Source organism: Leptonychotes weddellii, chromosome 7, assembly GCF_054177405.1.
Source record: "Leptonychotes weddellii isolate Sample4059 chromosome 7, ASM5417740v2, whole genome shotgun sequence".
In the NCBI taxonomy this organism is placed as follows: Eukaryota; Metazoa; Chordata; class Mammalia; order Carnivora; family Phocidae; genus Leptonychotes; species Leptonychotes weddellii.
This window is the reverse complement of record NC_138375.1, coordinates 124,158,511-124,179,163: the sequence shown is the minus strand read 5'-3', so window position 1 is coordinate 124,179,163 and position 20,653 is coordinate 124,158,511. Positions and strand designations below refer to the sequence as shown.

At 43.6% G+C, this 20,653-nt stretch overlaps 1 protein-coding gene across 2 annotated transcripts in view; it reads left to right on the top strand.

The window, feature by feature from the left end:
* The first annotated feature begins 3,785 nt into the window (after window positions 1–3,785).
* The window catches only part of SNX24 (sorting nexin 24), a 124,895-nt gene continuing 108,027 nt past the window's right edge, over window positions 3,786–20,653 (top strand). Inside the window, exon 1 of one of the 2 annotated variants that reach the window (XM_081827184.1) lies at window positions 3,786–3,969. In XM_081827184.1, coding sequence (XP_081683310.1) covers window positions 3,910–3,969 — 60 coding nt within the window. In that variant the 5' untranslated portion in view covers window positions 3,786–3,909. The remainder of the gene's footprint in view (window positions 3,970–20,653) is intronic. The other variant, XM_081827183.1, reaches the window with a different exon arrangement.

Here is a 20,653-nt window from a genome sequence, read left to right as displayed (position 1 = left end):
TAGCGCAGAGTCTGCTTGAGATTCTCTTTCCCTCTGCCCCTGCCCCCTGCTCATGCTCAATCTCTCTCTCTCTAGTAAATAAATAAAGAAAATCTTAAAAAAAAAATATTGTAATAAAATTATTGGCACTGTTAGGACGCTCCCTCATATGACGCTGAGTAGGATATTTGCTGTGGGATTATTGTAGCTAAACTTTATTAACTTAAAAATGTTTCTTGCTATCCCTAGCCTGCTAAGAATTACTAGGAAGAGGTATATTGATTCACTAATGTTTTTTTAGAATTCACTGACATATTCATTTATTTATTTTTCTTTTCTAATAGGACAATGTTGAGAAATACATGAACAGATTTCCTATTGTTTAACCATCTTTATGTTCCTGGGTTAAATCTTATTTGGTCATGATGTATTAGTCTTATAAAATGTTGAATATGTAATATACATTCCTGACAGATTTCGCTCTAAACTTCTAATATAGGGGCAACTGGATGGCTCAGTCGTAGAGCATGCAACTTTTGATCTCGGGGTTGAAAATCAATATAAGTTGGTATTTAAAACCATTCATCATTAAATTTGCTGAAATATGTTTCTAGCCAATATTAGGTAAATGTGGCATTTTTAGTATAAGGATTTTATACCCAGATTTTAGCAGAATTTTATTATTTTGCTTATGTAAATTCTTTGCTTCTAACTGTTCAATGTCTTCCATATGTATTCACCATGTATTTTTATTAATTTCTGAGCAGAAATCTAGCTGGCTTGTCACAGATTGCAGATTTAGTCTAAAAGTTATGTAGGAACAACACAATAATGTATTTTCCATGTTCTCTGTATAACTATTCTTTTCTCCCCTTCTTAGGGGTTATTCACAGAACTTGGTTAGAAATTTAGCCCTTCTAACTATTAGCTAGTAATTTCATAGTTAATTTATTTCCTCTGAGCCTCAATTACGCCTCTGTAATCATTGAAATAACAATCCCACTTATGGCTGAGCTGATAAACCCTCCAGAACACACCCACATATTGAGAGATACGTAGATTTTCAGCAAGGCAAAATTAAATTATACACTGCTATTAGTAGAATACAACAAATAATGTTATTAATATTCATATTAATGCATTTAGTTATATATTATATAATATATATAATATAACTACATATTATATAATATATATTATAAATAATATATATAATATATATAATTTATATATAATATAATTATATATAATAATGTAATTAATATTAATATTAGACTCCAAAAATTAGTAGAATACAACAAATAGGTTTCACTTGGACCATCTGTCAGATTTTTTTTTAAAAGATTTTACTTATTTATTCATAAGAGACAGAGAGAGAGAGGCAGAGGGAGAAGCAGGGCCCCCGCTGAGCAGGGAACCCAATGCGGGACTCGATCCCAGGACCCTGGGATCATGACCTGAGCCGAAGGCAGACACTTAACCATCTGAGCCACCCAGGCACCCAGACCATCTGTCAGATTTTCATGGATCCACACATTTCTGCCTTTTAAGTTCAACAGGTAAATAGGTGAGCCATGCCAGACAAAAACGTATATGCCAGGCTACTAGCAAGCTTTGGGGAAAGGAAGGTATAGAAAGCATTTTAAAAGCTAGATCAGCAGTCTCTAGCGCGAGGACTTTATGATTACATAGTCCTGGGTTACATTACATCTTTTAAAAAAATTTTATTTTAAGTAATCTCTGTATCAACGTGGGGCTCAAACCCTGAGGCCGAGGTCAAGAGTCACATGCTCTACGGACTGCGCCAGCCAGGCACTCCTACCCACTGAGGCTTAAACAAGTTGTTTCAACCAATCTGGAAATTGTTTTGGTCTTCTGCCATCAGCAGCCATTATTATTTTGTTTTATTTATTTTTTTAAACTTTAAGACTCACAATTTTTTTTTTATTAATTTTTTTTTTTTAGTAATCTCTACACCCAGTGTGAGGCTCGAACTGATGACACGGAGATCAAGAGGTGTACGCTCTTCTCACTGAGCCAGCCAGGAGCCTCACCATTTTTATTTTACAAACAATATCCAGAAACACTCCTTTAAAGTCCTGCTGCACATAACGCTTCCTCATGGGGTTATTAGAAAGCTTAGTACTGAGACACGGTATGTAACAGTATCTGCTATAGTAGCTGCTGCATTCTACTCTATTTGTAAAGATTGAATATTTAAATGCTTCTGTAAGGGTGCCTGGGTGGCTCAGTCCTTAAGCGTCTGCCTTCGGCTCAGGTCATGATCCCGGAGTCCTGGGATCGAGTCCGCGTAGGGCTCCCTGCTCTGTAGGGAGCCTGCTTCTCCCTCTCCCACTCCCCCTGCTTGTGTTCCTGCTCTCGCTATCTCTCTGTCAAATAAATAAATAAAATCTTTTAAAAAAAATAAATAAATGCTTCTATAAAGCTTTCAAGAAAAATGTGCCAGGCAACAGGCCAAGCAGGGGATAAAAAAAAAAAATTTTTTTAAGCTACACACCCTAACACCTACTGGGTGAGGCAGATAAATAAATCACACAATACATAGTGATAGTCACCAGAGGCTTAAGAGAACCACAAGCCAGGCTCTGAACTCAGACAGCATGGTGTCCATAGAGCTGTTTCCTAACGTGAGATGGTGCTGACCAGCAGAAGAGGAAGGGTGGTCTGGTCACCGGGCACAGCTTTCTGCCGAGGCACGGAGTTCTGAGTGGCAGATCCCGGAGTTGCAAGTGTGTGGGCGAGGAGGATGGTCTTCAGAGGCTCTGCGGGTCCCCATCGGGCAAGTTCTTAAAGTAAAGGGCTTGATTCTTCCTCTTCTCCATGACTTAGGGGCTCAGCATCAACTTTAGAGTTTACCAAGTTGCAATGCCCCCTGGCCTCAAGAGCACACTGATGTAGAAGCCTCTGTGCGCCTGCAGCCCCAAAGCTCGCTGCCCGAGGTCACTTTTCAGTGACCAGTCACTCCAAGTGAAACAAGTCACCTCCAAGTTTCTATTCTGCTCCATGCTCTGACCTAAGGAAGAAACTCGGAGTTTACAAAGGTAACCTGATAAGTTTCCTCAAGTGGATCACTTCATCTTTTAGGTACTTTCAGGTTATTTGGTCCTGGCCCGACAGGCAGATTGCGGCCCTCACCTTTCTTTTCTCTCTTTTTTTCTTTTTCGTGTGTGTGCGTGTGTGTTTGTGTTCTGTTTTCTCTTACAGTTAAAACACGCAAACAGCTGCTCATTTTAAAACTGGAGCAAGAAGCCAGAGTGTGTCTCCGTGACCCGCTGACGTTCGGGTTCTATATGATAATACCATTCCCAGCTTTGTCTGCTGAGAACGAGACATTGACCTTGGACTCAAGGGGAAATAGAAAAAGTCTTGCTAAAAGTTGGAGGGTTCACTGCTGTGAATGCCAGCCGAGAGTTAAGACGAAAATGCAAACATCAGGAACAGCACCAAGGAGCTCCCCTGCTTTTCAGCTCCCCGCCGTCCTGCAATCGCCCAGGGTAGCGTCTGACAAAATGCAGACGCAGCGCCCGCCGGCGCCCGAAGGGCAGGGAGCGCCCGGGTGCGGCCCGGTCCCCGGCGCCTGGCGCGGAGGCGCGCACACCCCTTTTCTGCAGACTCACAGGTTTTCAGGCCCCGCCTCCTCCGGGCCCAGCTCCGCTCCGCCGCCCTGTGGGCCCGGACCCAGGCGCCCGGAGCTCCGCGCCCCCCGCCGCCCGGCCCCGGGCCCCCGGCTCCCGCCCCGAGCCCCCGGGAACGCGGCGCGCGGCGGGGGCGGCGGCGGCTCCCCGGCCCGGCGGCGCAGCGTCTGGGTCCCGGGGGCGCAGGGCAGGGAGGCGGGGCGCTCGGCCGGGGGCGGAGCTGCGGCCGCGAGCCCGCCCCCCGCTCGCCCTCCGCCGGCCGGCTGGCGCGGCCATGGAGGTCTACATCCCGTCCTTTCGCTACGAGGAGAGCGACCTGGAGCGGGGATACACGGTAGGCGCGGGCCGCGGCCGGACGGGGCCCCCGAGGCGAGACCGCGGCTGCTGAGCGGCGGAGGTGCCCCCGGCCGTCGCCGGCCCTGCGCGGAGGGTCCCCCCGGCTGCCCTCCCTTCCCCCCCCTCCCAGGGCCTGAGGCTGGGCTGCGCCCCGGCGCCGTTGTCAGGGAGACGCCCCCCCCGCCCCCTCCCAGGCTCGGCGGCCGCGGGCGCCCGGGGCTCCTCCGGTTCGCTCCCTTCCCCCTCCCGGCCCCGCTCCCGGCCTCGGGGCAGGAGCGGCGGGAGTCAAGCCCTCGCTCGCGGCGCTCGCCATTCTCCCCGCCGCCCGCTCTCTGCAGCCCGGGGTGGGCTGCGTTCGCGTCTGGCACAGCTGCCCCGTCTGCCCAGACCCGAGCGGCTGCGCGGCGCGTCGATGTTGGCTTCCAAGTTCTGTGGGATTCATTCAGATGGAAAGCATGCTAATAAAAAAAAAATCGTCATTTGTAGCTCGTTATTAGCCAGAGTGAACACAGGCGTTGCTTTTAGATGGCTTCTAAAGTTATTTTTTTTCTCCCTAGTTCTGGTGGGCCATGAAGTGGCATAATCAGGTACTTCCTGCGCACCTGTTCCATCCCTAAGTCTGATCCCTGAGAACTGAGAAACAGGGCCCCTGATCTCGAGAGTGGCAGAGTGGGTCGGGGGGTGAAGACCAGGGCCTGGACGAGTTTAGTAAGTAAACTGTAGGTGGTGGATTTCCCAACGAACTCAGACACCTTCGTCTAGACGGTCATTGCCCCAGGGAGAAATGCCTCACGCTGGCTCGACTGTGGAAGAATTTACATCCAGTTGTTAAAGAGCAGGTAGCAGAGGAGATTGCAGAGGGCGGTCTGAAAGGACTGATACATTATTCATTTCTAACTCACTCACTTGCTAAACACCAGCTACAGTAATTTGGAAGAGTATTTTAACCTTTCTCTTCTCTAAATATCCTTGGGTTTTGGTGACAAGCTATTTGGAACCTACTGTGTTTTCATAGGGAGGATTAAGTCTCCCTCTCAAGGGAGTTTTTTTGAATTAAGAGTAGTGATTGAAAAAAAAAAAAATCCAGGGAGTATGGGTTTTAGGATTAAGTAGACCTCTGGGTTCAAGTGTTCAAGTGTCCCAAAAGAAGTACTGAGTGCCTTCCCTTGGGGAGGAAACTGCGGGGAAGGTGGGGGGGGGGGCATCTGAGCTCTGTTTGGCCATTATTTATATAAATAAGCCTTACCAATGAATTAATATTTGGTTAAATATTCTGCATCTTCCTTAAAAAAAGAAGGAAGGAGAAATTGAACTTAAATTTGAACCTGTGCAAGGCCTTTTCCTTAAAGCCTTGAAACCTTGCTTGTCTTTCATTAGTCGAGGACGCACACACACACATACACACACACACACCCCACCCCCTCCCGCACCCCCCATCTCCCATCCCCCATCGGCAGTCATGGAGGGCCTGCCATCTTTGGGGCATTCTTTAGGATCTGAAGATTATAGCCTGCTTGTTTGGTCTTTTGATGTGTTTAGATGAAGGTGGTCTCAGTAGTCCAAACTAAAAGTTACTTACCTCCCCAAATAAGGAATTTGAAGTACATCAAAATTTGAAGTAGATCAAAATTAATGGCTTTTTGGCCATTACTGATTTTCTTCTCTTACAGGATCTGTGTTTTCCCACACTGTTTTCCAATATCTTTTGATTATTCGTATTACGACCAGGCATGTGCCAGGTTGTGACTTAAATTGATTTGGAAGGAGCTCTTTTCTTGGCAAACGTGGCAGTTTGGAGATTGCTTATATGATGAGAGTTTGTGTGCTTTTTAAAAGCTTACTTTTTAAAAAAAAATCCTAACTCATTTAGATTGATAACCATATTGTTAAGATACCTCTGCAAGTGGTTTTTTTCCTATGTGAGTCAATGAAGCAGCTATTGGATACTTCTTTCCCTCTGAGCAGCTGTTTCATAATTGCACAGAAGACTATACTTTCCAGGATCATTTCTATAGTTTGCTATAATTGCACAGCAGTTATTAATTTAGGAAATATTAACTGAGTGCCTGCTTGGTGTCTCTATTCTAGGTCCTGGAAATTTAGGAGTGAATAACATTTCATCTTTTAAAAAACCCTCAGAATTTAAAAACATAATCTCAGTTTCCTGAAATAATGTATACTTCAGAGTAAAAAGCATTTTTTTACTTAAGAATATTTAAGGAATATTGCATTCAAATGAATTCAATGATTGGAGGTTTATAGTAAAGAAGTGTGGTTCTTCCTTGCTTCTAGTCCCATGCCCTCAAGACATAAAACGTGGGGGTGCTTTCTTAGAGACTTTTCTGTATGCCATGAAAGCATATGTTTTTTTCTTAGAATAAATTGTAAGATTTGACTATAACTGTCATCCTACAACATGAATATCTTTCTGTACTGATATGGATAGGTCTGTCTCCTAGCTACTGGCAAGGGGATCTTTCTCCTAACGAACACGCCATCATTTGTTTACCCAGATCTCTTGTTGATGGCCGCTGACATTTGCTTCTAATTTTTAGCAACTGTGTCAGATGTTGAAATGAGACATCCCTGTACATGGCTTTTTTTTTTTTTTATGCCTCCCACTAGGATTTTTGTAGAACCTTAACTAGAATTGGTACTTCTGGGCCTTTTAAAGTTTCATAGATAATTATTATTCAAGAAGTTTATACAAAGTTATGATCAGATGTACAAGGTAATTTACCCTGAAAGAGTGAATTTTTGCCTTTTGAACCCCTAAACATTGGCTGTGGGCTTGCGTGTTGTCAAGTGTGGAATTGAAAGGTAAAGGGCTGTTGCTCCTGTCCTTAGGAATTCTCAGCCAGAGGGGCAAGGTAGGGAAGGGCTAGGGTGCCCTGATGTTATCTGGAGTCTTGAGGAGGAAGAGGGCATTTCTGCACTGCCTTAGGGTCATGTGTGGTGTGGGGTTGGGGGTTGCTTAGGAATGCTGACTTTTGACATCTGATTCGGTTTTTGCTGGCATTGCGAATTCTAGAAGGAAGTTCAGCACAAAATCTCATCTCAAGGGAAAGGCATTTTAAACTCCCAGATTCACCAAAACAAAACAAAAAAAAGGAAAAAAAGGCAAGGGGGGACCCTTCTAAGTCATTTTAGTTTACAAAGAATCAGGAGAGGATCTTCTAACAAAATTCACATGAACTCAAATATTACCTCATGGGAAGCTTATTCTCTACCTTTCCTCTGTCCCCATAGCTTAGATGTTTACTCTCTGTTTCCCAGCTAGGCTCTAAACTCCTTGAGACTAGCACAGTGTCAGATTCTTCTGCTGTACTCCAGCACAGGGCCTATCACATAGTTAAGAATTCAGTACATGTGTGATGAATAAATAATGAATGAATGAGTCTTCTAATAGGAGAAGAAAACCAGAAGAGCAGTGATTATGAAGCATGAAACAGCTCAGTGGGTGGAAGGGGCTCAGGGTGCAGACTGGAGTTTCCAGTAGCAGGAGGGATTGTGCAGGGGACACCTGACAGAGAGAGGTGGAGAGAGACCAGCTCGCTAGCCTGAAGAGCTGGAAAGGAGTATGGACTTCAGCCCCAGACATTGGGTTTGAGGAAGGAAGTAACATGATGAGTTTTGCATTTAGAAATATGACCCTGGAGTATTAATCATTTAAGGGTTGCTTAGCAGAAGGACCAGAAAGGAGAGAGAGGATGTGAGCTGGAACTAAGGCAACTGGGAAGGGAAGACAACAAGAATCTCTAGGACCTGGTGATCAGACGTGAGGCAGGAGTGTGACTCCCCTGGATGCGGGCGCCATTGGCCAACTCAGAGCTGAAGCAAGGAGGAGATTGCATTTGGGGACCTGTTGGCGTTTTTTGTGATTGGTGAGGCTGTTTGATTTTGGAGCTCAGGATAGAGGTCTGGGCTAGAAATACAGCTCTAGAGGGTCATTCAGCACAAAGGATGAAAAAAGCATAGCAGTTAAATAGCATTAACCCAGGAAGAGAATGTGGAGTGAAGAAAGTTGGTGGACTTAAGGTAAAATCCTAGAATTTGCATGAGCAAAGAATTCTCAGCACTGCATCCTGGGGGAGGGGGGGAGAAGGAAGTGCAGGGGTGGGAAGTGGGAAGACAGAATGGTAGATGCTTTACAGGAAGGAAAGTGCTGGATGTGGCTGAGTGGTTTTGTAAAGTGAGGATGGAGAACAGTCCATTGGATGTGAGGGTAAGCAGGTCCAGGGTGCGAGTATAGGCTAGTATTTTCAATTTTCAGATACGTCATTGGTAAATAACAAAAGCAGAATTACTACCTGGGCTGCAACATAAAGTCTGAATGTATTAGATTTCATTTTTTTATAGCTGTTAAAATCAAGGCATTGAATTAGATGGTTTTTCAAGTTCATTTTAACTGTCTGTGACTGTGTTATGGTTATACAAATATATCTTTTTCTTGAATTCTGGTCTCTTTGATTTACTTGATGTATCATGCTTTTCACTACGTAAGGCAGCTTCGTATATACATGATCATAATATTGAGACATGCAGGGATCATTGTTTTAATATTTTATGGATTAAAATACAAAATTAGAACAATATAAGGAACCATTTACCGATTCCTCACCTTCAGTATTTTAAATTATTTCTTCACTTACCACCCCTTATTCTTCCATTTTTTAAAATTCTGGAATATTTTGAAACAAATCCAGGACATAATTTCACCTGTAACTGTTTCACTTTGAATATCTGACAGGTACAGACTTTTAAAAAAGATAGAACCAAAATGTCAGTAGTGACACAAAATTAGCCATACCTTAGTATCCTCCCAATCCTTACTAGTTTTTGTTGTTTTTAGCATGACCATAATGTAGACATTTCTTTGGAATTAACAGTGATCTGCAGGAAGTATTTTTACTGCCATTTTGTATTTGTGAGAATGAGAGGTTGAGTAAGGGCAGCCTGCCTACCCAAGAGTAGCCCTCCTCTGTGCTTTCATCCTCAGAGTAGCTTCCATCTGGTGACAGAAGGCTAATAAGTTGCAGATTAAACATTTGTGTGTGTGTGTGCTACAGCTTGCAGAAGAAGAGAGGGTATTTCTTCAGAGTACGGGCACTGTTTTTCCCCAGGAACTCTGAGCAAATCCATCTCCTTTCATATCTTGTTATCCCCAGTTGGTTTTTCAACCCATCCTGTTGCCAGGGGAATTCTCTGTGCTGATTGGGTGAGGCTGGGGCCACCTGAACCCATCGCTGTGGCAAGGTTACATTAACTAGATGGAGTTCAAATAATAGGCTTTTCTGGAGCTGGGAGTGAGGTCAGCCTCTTCCTCCACCTAACCTGTAGGCACGACAGTGGGACCACAATGTCCACCACAGTATCTTTGAGTCACCCATTGTAAGCATCTATGATGAAGGAGGCCTTTGTGTGACAAGGACAAGCTGCCCAGCGCCTCACTCATGGTAAACTGACAGCATAAGCAAGCATTAAATGTGTGTTGCATAATTAAATCAAGCACGTGTAGGGTATGTCCCTTACCCTTAAGGACAGGAAGTACCAGTGTGAAAATATTCTTAACATACTTTTTAATTTATTTATTTTAGAGAGAGGGAGAGAGAATGTGTGCGTGGGGGCCGTGGCCCTGTGCAAGTGGGGGGAGGCGGAGAGGGAGAGAATCTCAAGCAGACTCCCCACTGAGCACGGAGCCCCACGAGGGGCTCCATCTCAGGGCCCATGAGATCAGGACCTGAGCCGAAACAAAGAGTCCCAGGCTTAACCGACTGAGCCACCCAGACTCCCCAGGTGTGAAAATGTGCTTGAATGTCAGCCAATAGAATGCTACCTTCACCTAAGAACCAAATAGGTACAAGAGGATTGAATTTTGCAAGTACGGTACTTAGAAATTTGGAGACAAAATTAAGTTTGTTTTCATTGAGCAAGAAATACATTTTCATCTTTTTTTTTAATAGTTTTCACTTTGTAATTTATGTTTTTTAAAATAAACTTTTAATCATGAAACAATTTTAGATTTGCAGAAAAGTTACAAAGTTAGTAACTGAGAGTTCCTATATACACCGCCCCCCCCACCAGCCAGTTTCCCCTGTTGTTTTAACATCATATATTACCATGGTAATGTCAAAACAAGGAAAGTAGCATTGGTGCATTACTGATTTTTTTGTTTTTTGTTTTTTAATTTTTTATTTTTTAAAATTTTTTATTGTTATCTTAATCACCATACATTACATCATTAGTTTTTGATATAGTGTTCCATGATTCATTGTTTGTGCATGACACCCAGTGCTCCATGCAGAACGTGCCCTCCTCAATACCCATCACCAGGCTAACCCGTCCTCCCACCCTGGTGCATTACTGTTAACTAAGCTCCACACTTTATTTGGATTCCACTAATGTCCAGTCCAGGATATCATGTTGCATTTAGTTTTGTCTGACTTGATGTGCAATTAAGTTAGGAGTCCAAATTACAGCACAGTGTCTCAGAAATGAGGCAGGAATGGCATTAGAAATGAAGCCATACAGATCAAATAGGTTTTTTGTATTTTAGATACTGTATGTGTAATTTTTGCCATTTGGCAAAAGCCCACTTAGACTATTCCACTGGTTTAGGCCAGAGGCTGACACAGTCTAAATGCAAAGGCTCAGGCTATAGATTCATGCTGTCTGCATTCAAATTTTGCCTCCAACAAAGTCTGACTTTGGACAAGCCACTTAATCTCCTGTGTTTTTTCCCCCCTCATCTGTAAAAAAGGAGAATACTAGTACCTACCTTGTAGAGTGCTTTGAGGATTAAATGAAATAATTCTTGCAAAGTGCTAGGAATGAGGTGTCTAGCTATGTTTGTGATTATTCTTATTATTTTGAATAAGGACAGCCTTCAAGTTCCTTTTTTTTTTTTAAGCTTTTTAATGTCAGTAACATAAACAAAAGTCCAGGAGAAATACTCATGCTATATAAAATAAATTATTTGCAAATACTTTGAAGTACTTCAGAAGTAACAATTTACATGGAATCAACTGGTATTCTTATTACAACTTTCATTCAGTTCAGGTTTAGTTTTGTAGCCTTATTTACTGCCTGTGTGTGTTTTTTTCCCCTCAGGATGCTGAAGGCTAATATACTTACATAAGTGAGTAGTATATATTATAGAGGGCACGGAGATACATGCTTCTCACCTCCTGCCTTCTCTTCCATCCCCCCAGCATCCCTCCAAAACACAGGGGCCATCAGACTCATACCTTGTATTCTTATGATGGCTTTCCAAATACATTGAGATCTTTTAAAATAACTTTTTAACTAGATTTTATTTTATTTATTTGAGAGAGAGAGCATCAGCGGGACACAGGGGCAGAGGGAGAGGGAGAAGCAGACTCCCCACCGAGCAGGGAGCCCAACATGGGGCTCGATCCCAGGACCCTGAGATCATGACCCAAACTGAAGGCAGATGCTCAACTGACTGAGTCACCCAGGTGCCCCTACACATTCAGATTTTTAATGGAATTTTCTGTTATTTTGCTTCTTATATGTCTCTTCTGTTTCAGTTTTCTGTTGTTTTCCTCCTCCCCCTCCCTTTTGAAAGTACCTGTTTTGTTATGGAAAATGTCAACATACAGACCAATGGAGAGACTGACCCCTTTACTCAGCTTTTAAAATGATGAGCTCTCAGGCGCCTGGGTGGCTCAGTAGTTAAGCGTCTGCCTTCGGTTCAGGTCATGATCCCAGGGTCCTGGGATCAAGCCCCGCATCGGGCTCCCTGCTCAGCGGGAGGCCTGCTTCTCCCTCTCCCACTCCCCCTGCTTGTGTTCCCTCTCTCGCTGTGTCTCTGTCAATTAAATAAATAAAATCTTTAAAAAAAATAAAATGATGAGCTCTTGGGGTTCCCCGGGTGGCTCAGTCTGTTGAGATCCAACTCCTGATTTCAGCTCAGGTCACGATGTCACTGAGATTGACTGAGCCACCCAGGCATGCCTTCTTATGTCATTATTAACACCTTTTTCAGTTCCTTACGCCATACAAAGGTAGAGGCTTGATCATTTTCAGATTTGATATGTGATGCTAGCAACTGCTGAAGAACATTGCCTAGATCTTTACATTCCTTAGTGGTTGCTAAGTATTGATAGTTTAATTTTATCATTCTTTCTTTTATTGGCTTGAATACATGTACACAAAGCAACTTTGCCTCGTAAATTAGTTACTGTGAGATGTGGTTTTTAATAGGAAAAGAGGATAAATGCCTGATTCTTTCTTTGATTATTTACTTTCAAAACAATGAGCTGGCTGCCTCCAAAGATCACAAAGATTATCACAGAGGCTGTCTTTAAAAAAAAATCAGTATTGTTAGGGATCTGTGGATATCAGCATATTTGAGGCAGATGGGTCCCTTGCATTTATCATTCTTATATACTTTATGTCCTTCTTTGGCCGTTTTCGTATTTGGCATTTTCAAGTTGAGTTCTGTGTCCTTGACATAACCTTAGTGGTCTTCGGTAACTCCTTGCTTCCTGGCATAACAAGGTACATCTTTGGGGCGCCTGGGTGGCTCAGTTGGTTGAGCGACTGCCTTCGGCTCAGGTCATGATCCCGGAGTCCCGGGATCGAGTCCCGCATCGGGCTCCCTGCTCGGCAGGGAGGCTGCTTCTCCCTCTCTCTCTCCCTCCCGTGTGCTCTCTCTCTCTCTCTCACTCTCTCAAATAAATAAATAAATCTTTAAAAAAAAAACAAAAAAAAAACAAGGTATATCTTTTACATTTCCCGCCCCGGATCTGGAATTAGGTTTTTCTCTAAAGATCCCTGGTTACTTTTAGTGAGAAGTGATAGAGACTATGATCTGGACACAATGTATTTGTGAAGGTTTTGAACTCTTTTCAGTGGTTGGAGCAGAAGAATGTTTCTCTTAAGATCAAATACATGGTATGTCGAGGACAGCAGGAATTGTTGTCTTGGTCTTTTATCTTCAGCTGTGTCTTTCTCCTGCACTGAAAATCTCAATACTTTAGATGCTGAGATTGATGGAATATCATGTGATTAGCAGTTTACTTTAACTCGCATTATACACATCAGTGTGTCTCCATTATAATACCAGTATTACCATCAACAACATGATTACTGAATACAGCTTAAAACTTTCTTTTTAAAAAGTTCTTTTGGGGGCGCCTGGGTAGCTCAGTCGTTAAGCGTCTGCCTTCAGCTCAGGTCATGGTCCCAGAGTCCTGGGCTCGAGCCCCGCGTCGGGCTCCCTGCTTGGCGGGAAGCCTGCTTCTCCCTCTCGCACTCCCCCTGCTTGTGTTCCCTCTCACTGTGTCTCTCTCTGTCAAATAAACAAATAAAATCTTTAAAAAAAAAAAAAGTTCTTTTGTTCTTTGATCTATCCCACTAAGAGTGTATAATCAAATGACTGTTTCGAAATCACTTGGATTGGTTCTTCTCTGCTCATAACTCCCCAACGAGCTACCCAGTGTCATTTTCTTTTGTATACTTAGGAGTTTTTTTAGAAGTTGATTTTGTTTTATATTGTGTAAAGTGTATACTGCATTAGGTTTATTTGCTGAAATCTAGCTGCTTTTTATATTCCCTTCATTCTGTTTTCTTCCCCTCCCCTTGATGACCATTTACAAAAAAGTTGTAGTTTATCTTTCCATTAAAAAAAATAGAAACAAGGTGCTCCTGGATGCTCAGTTAGAGGAGCATGCAATCTTGATCTTGGGGTTGTGAGTTTGAGCCCCACGTTGGGTGTAGAGATTATTTAAATGAAAACTTAGAACAAAAAGAAACAAATACAGGTACATTTGTGCCCTTAGATTAAACAGTAGTCTAAAATTAAACAGTAGTATATGAAAACATTTTCTTCCACCTGTTTTTTTGTTTGTTTGTTTGTTTTTGACTTCACAGTGCATCCTGTAGTTCACTCCCCAGGGGCATATATTAAGATGCACACTCCTTTTCTACAGCTTAGTTCTTCTCCATTGTTGTCTGCAGTCACTAGCCGTGTGCATATGTTTTTTGCATTTTTGTCAGGGTATCTTTAGAATAGGTTCTTAGCAGTGGGTTATTGGATCAAAAGGTACATGCATACATACTTAATTTTGCCAGATATTGTCAGATCCCCTTCCTTAGGGATTGTGCTGTTTTGCATTCCCATAGCAATTTATGAGAGTTGAATTCCTCACAAGCTTGCCAACTGAGTGTGTTGTCAGGCCTTTGGGTTTTTGCCAGTCTGATAAGGTGAGCAGTGGTGTCGTAGTGTAGATCCATTGTAATTTGCTGGCTCATTCTGATGACTAGCTTTGACATTTTTGAAACATGCTAGTGTCCCTTGTAGTTGCTTTTCTTTTCTTTTTTTTCTTTCTTTCTTTTAAGATTTTTTTAATTTATTTGACAGAGAGAGACACAGCGAGAGAGGGAACACAAGCAGGGGGAGTGGGAGAGGGAGAAGCAGGCCTCCTGCCGAGCAAGGAGCCTGATGTGGGGCTCGATCCCAGGATCCCGGGATCATGACCTGAGCCGAAGGCAGACGCTTAACGACTAAGCCACCCAGGCGCCCGCTTGCTTTTCTTTCTTTTCTTTCTTTCTCCCACAACTTAAATACTTTGATGTAAAAGTTAACAATACTTAAATTCTATGATTTATTTATTTATTAAAGATTTTATTTATTTATTTGACAGAGAAAGACACAGCGAGAGAGGGAACACAAACGGGGAGTGGGAGAGGGAGAAGCAGACTCCCTGCCGAGCAGGGAGCCCGATGCGGGACTCGATCCCGGGACTCCAGGATCATGACCTGAGCCGAAGGCAGTCGCTTAACCAACTGAGCCACCCAGGCGCCCTTAAATTCTATGATTTAAAGGCAATACCTCTTATGTTACATGATAAGGTGATAAGAGAGGAAAGAAAAAGATATTTGCTATGTATATGTTAATAGATATGCACATAAGCATACTGAAGACAAAATAAGGAGGGAATACTTTGGACAATTACAGTCCTCATTTCTGTAACTCATCACATGGTCATGGCTGGTTTTTATAATTACCTTCTTTCACTACTCACTGTGTATTCCCTTTGCCTTCAGCAAGCACCTCACCCGGTTGTGGATCTTTGCCAGGTAGGGAGACTCAAATCTTTATTCCTGGAGGGTCTGATCCATTAGTAGTCCTCTTTGAGTTGGGTTGTTGTAGCTTTCCGTTGACTTTAATCACAGGGCGTCTTATTACTAAGAGACTCCATCAGGGGTCTCCTATGGTATAGACGATCTTCCTTGCCCCCTCCTCCCCACTGTGCTTTAGCAGTCCACTTTACCCTTGCTAGTCAGGATCAGTCACCCCAGCCAGCATGCTCATGCCCTTCCTTGCTTTGTGGATTCAGAGACACAAGGAGTTCAAAGTGACCAGGTAACAATCTTGACTTTGAGTTCATTGGAATTCTTGCTGTGTCTCCTGGTAGAAGCATTCATCCTTTTGGAACTAAGACCTCTAGACCAACAGAGCAGTAAGTCATAGAGACAAGAGGCAAAACTTGTGCCAGTGGGCCACTAGGGTTAATAAAGAATGATGTTGCTCCCATTTCTACCCCTTGATTCCTTGATGTGTGAATTCTGGTTGTGGGGATACAGCATCATGTTGGCACCCAGCTGGTAATGTAACTGAGTCTGCAGAAGGCCATTTGACCGTTCTGTCAATCCAGCTGCTTGACGATGGTGGGCAACATGATGAGACCAGTGAATTCCACGTTTATGGACCCACTGCATCGTTTCATTTACTGTGAAGTGAGATGCTTGATCAGAAGCAGTGCTGTGTGGAATACCATGGCAGTGGGTAAGGCATTCCGTAAGTCAATGAAGGGTAGTTGTAGCAAAGGTATTGCATGCGGGGAAGGCAAATCTTTATCCAGAATAAATGTCTATTCTAGTAAGAACAAAACACTGTCCCTTCCATGATGGAAGTAGTCCAGTGTAATCCACCTGCTTCCTGGGAGCTGGCTCATCACTTCACGGAATGGTGCCATATTGGGGGTTCGGAATCGGTCTCTGCACATTGGGCCAACAGTCAATGGTGGTCATAGCCAGATGGGCCTTGGTGAGTGAAAGTTTATGTTGCTGAACATCTAAGCATAACCTACATCCCTTTCACCATGGCCACTTCGTTTGTGAGCCCACTGGGCAATGACAGGAGTGGCTGGGGAAAGAGGCTGACTGGCATCTGCAGAATAGGTCATCCTATCTACTTGATTATTAAAATTGCCATTAGCTGCAGTCACTCTTCAGTGAGCATTCACATGAGACACAAATAGCTTCACTTTTTTCTCCTCCTCCTCCTCATTTTGCCTATTCAGAGAGGTCTACCTACATAATCTTCACCTTTCCACAGAACCAGTTTTCCAATCATGTTCTTTCCATTTCCCTGACCATCCACCCAAACCATTGACCGTAGTTGATGCCTCAGTATCTAATCTCACATCTGACCACTTCTCCTTTTAAGCAAAGTGAACAAGTAGGTACATTGCTTGAAATCTGCCCCCAGAGAAGATTGCCCTTGACTGTTGTCCTTCACAGCTGTCCCAGAGAGGGACTAGTGTGGTACAGGTGTGCCCTTTCAGGGGGTGCAGGTGCGCCCTCCCAGGGGGTGCAGGTGCACACTTCCGTGGGGTGCAGGTGCGCCCTTCTGGGGGGTGCAGTGCGCCCTTCCGGGGGGTGCAGGTGCACACTTCCGGGGGGTGCAGGTGCGCCCTTCTGGGGGGTGCAGGTGCACACTTCCGGGTGGTGCAGGTGCGCCCTTCCGGGGGGTGCAGGTGCGCCCTTCTGGGGGGTGCAGTGTGCCCTCCCGGGGGGTGCAGGTGCGCCCTTCCGGGGGGTGCAGGTGTGCCCTTCCGGGTGGTGCAGGTGCGCCCTTCCAGGGGGTACAGGTGCACACTTCCAGGGGGTGCAGGTGTGCCCTTACGGGGGTGCAGGTGCACCCTTGCAGGTGGTGCTTGCATGTGTGGCAGGCAGACTCATCTGTAAACCAGGTCCAAGTTTTCATCTGTCAGCTAATTCTAGGAAACGCCTCATGAGGTCACAGGTGCAGGCTAGAATGGTAAGTGGTGTAGCAGGAGTGGGGACCATGGGCATTTGGGCCACTTCTTTTTTTTTAAGAATGTAACTTTTTTTTAATTTAAATTCAACTAGCCAATATACAGTGCATCATTAGTTTCAGATCTAGTAGTGTTCAGTGACTCATCAGTTGTGTGTAACACCTAGTGCTCGTCACATCACGTGCCCTCCTTGATTGGGCCACTTCTTCATGTAACTTACTTGTGCCTTCGGGGCCTGCTTGGGCCTGATCGCATATCTGCCACTTCCATTTGGTAACCAAGTGTTGCTGTACCCAGCTTTATAGCTTGGTGGGTTAGATAACACCCAGTTCATCATGGGCAGCTCAGGTCACATGGTAACTTGATAGTCTATGGTCAAGCCTCCAGTCCCTACTGCTAAGGTGCAGTAGCAAGCCAAGAACTCTTTCTTGAAAGTAGCTATCCATGGAGGATGGCAAGGCTTTGCTCCAAAGTCCTAAGGACCTGCACTGTCCTTCACCTGTGGAAGCCTGCCAAAGGCTCAAAACAACATCCCTGTGTGCTTCTGCCACTTCATGCATTATTGGATCTGGTGGATCATAACCCAAGTGGCAAAGCAGCTTGGACCTGTTGCAGAGCCTTCTCTTGGTCTGGACCCCACTCAAAAGTAGTAGCTTTCCAGGTCATTTGGTAAAGGGGTTGAAATAACACACCTGAATAAGCTGCCTTCAGAATCAAAAGAGGCCCACCACATGATGGAGGGCAATCTGCTTTGCTCAGTCTGTAGGTTTAAATATTAATCTCACCCCAAACCACTTCACAGAAACACCCAGCACAATGTTTGACCAAATACCTGGGCACCCCACAGTAAAATTAACCATCATACGTCCTTCTAAAATTGAAATTCACACTTCATTCTTCAATAAACATTGTGTTTTTCTCCCTTTTGTTTTAGTTCAGATGTAGATAACATGAGAAAATGTTTTTATATTTTATTATCCGCTATTTATTGTAAACTATGTTTAGTCCTTCTTGCAGTTGGAAGTTTTTTTTTTTTTCCTTCAGATGCATGCCCGTGGAAAGTTTGCATCTCCGTTTTGCAAATGTGATCATGGTGCAGGGAATAAAAGTTTACAGAAAAGGTCTTTTTACCTTGTTTATTATTAGTGGACAATTAGATCTAATTGTCAGTAAAAATTGATGGCTGTAGCTTCCAAATTATTGAGCCTGTGCTAATAAATGCAACAGTTGTTCATAATTTGGTGGTAAATGACCTTTAAATGTAGATGTTTACGGAGGTGGTCCTTGGGGAACAATTTAACTTCCAGATGACACCCATGAGTCCTTGTTATCATTTAAATATGCTTCCTTTTGTCAATAACAGAATAACAAATACTGGTTAGATTTCTAATGTTGATTCAGATACCAGGGAACCTGCTGAATAAATTAGTGTACATTTGATTTATATTGACCAAAATTTTTTACATTGCTGTGTTACAGGTCAAGGTGACATGCATTTAAATGCATTGTAGCACAGAGGTCACGCTTGAGTGACGTGAATGCTTACACTGTTTTTAATTAACTTTTAAATATTATCCTAAAATTCCTTCTCAAATACCAACTAAATTATTAGGGACAGGACTGAAATTAACTTAGTAGAGGGAAACCTTATTTTAAAAGTCAATAATCTTGATCTTTCCCATAAAAATTACTGGAGTAAATTATTGGTACACTTTTATCTTATGATTTGTGAGGAAATCAGATCTGCTTTTTCCATCGTAGACTCTGAATTCATTATCTGTGGGTTTTCCATGGATAATTTTGCAGAAATAACCTGAGATAGTCCTGAAAAAAGATTTGCGAGGTAATCAACAGTCTTACCTAGTGCAGGAAGTACTTTATCAAGGAAATGCATTTTCTTAGTGCTATGAACTTTTTCACTGATGTTGTCGTGTGTATGTGGAGGGGGGATGGTTTGCAGGGTGAAGATGTGAATTAATTTTGTCAGCACCCATTAGTAGTCCAAAGTAGTATATGTTTTAGGGAAGCTTTAATCAACACCTCATTTGCCCTTTGAGAGAATATCTTCACAATGAATGCTACTTCTTTTGCACATAAATATTATTGGGTGAAAAGCATTTTGCTATCAGGTGTAAAATTTATTTCATGTCTGACCCATGCAGGAAGGTTTACCTAGTTAAAAAGTTTAGAACCTAAATGCACAAAGGTTTTTGTTCTTTTTTGTTTGTTTGTTTTTAATCATGAAGATCTTTGTAGTTAATCAAAAAGTGTGCTTTGGGAATTCAGGATAACCTTCTGAGCTTTGCTTCTGGAGGAGGTGCATGTAATCAAAAGGCAGCACAGAGCTCCTCTCCTTTAAAACTTTGCATCCGTCCAAACATTTTCATGTAAAGAGAGCTCCCCTCCAAAGCCAGAAAGGATATCCTCCTCAGCCTGCCTGCAGTGAATGGCATCCATCCTGGGATATTGGTTTCCTTTTAGCCACTGTGTGGTTCCTTAGCCTGGAGCTTAGTCCCTAGGTTTCTTGTACCCAGCAAAGCACTAACCCCAGCTTGTCCAGAAGGCAAAAGCAGTAACAGTGTGGAAAATACTAATAAGAGAGACAAGGCAGTGGATATTAGAAAATTGAAAGTGGTGAGAGAATGACAAATGTTGCATGTGCACAGGGGATGAATCATTCTGTAGTAGGAATGCTTCTGAATGACAGAGAGAGAGAGTCATGTAGCATCTCTCTTAAGTGGGCACGCACCGAAGAACTGATTGACGAATGGAAAGGCTTCTGGGTATCAGCCTGATGCTAAGAGAGGAGGCAGGGAGTTAGAGAAAACAGGCTGGCTGTCAATGGGATGATGCCATTGGTGGATGGCGCCACTGGTGGATGGGACGTTGGAACTCATCCACATGAGGGCGTGGCTTCTGGTGCAAATACCCGGCTGCTGAGGCTATGGTGCCCAGCCCCTGCTGCACGCTGGGGATCGTTACAGACTGCCAGTGTCTGGGTCCCACCCTTGGGGAGTCTGATGGTTCTTGGGTGTGGATTGGGCATGAGAATTTTTAAAAGGTCCCTGGATTGGGGCGCCTGGGTGGCTCAGTCGTTAAGCGTCTGCCTTCGGCTCAGGTCATGATCCCAGGGTCCTGGGATCGAGCCCCGCATCGGGCTCCCTGCTCAGCGGGAAGCCTGCTTCTCCCTCTCCCACTCCCCCTGCTTGTGTTCCCTCTCTCACTGTCTCTCTCTCTGTCAAATAAATAAAATCTTTAAATAAATAAATAAATAAATAAATAGTCCCTGGATGATTCTAATGAGCAGTAGAAATATAGCCCTAAATACTGCCCTAAAAATGTCCCCAAGATGGTTGTGGAGATCGTTAAGGCAGGTTACTTGCCCCGATACATCTTAATTGGATACGTCATTGGTTCTTGGGAGTGATTAAATATACAGATTTTCAGGCTCTCTGCCCAGAGATTCTCATGTAATTGGGGGCTAAAGCTCTGGTATGGTTTAAAAGCTCTCTAGCTGATTTTACTTTGTAGCCCAGCATGCAAATTATGGAGTAGGTGACTTACCCTGTTTTGAAAAAGACACCCTACAGAATGCATACTTAGCATGAAGGA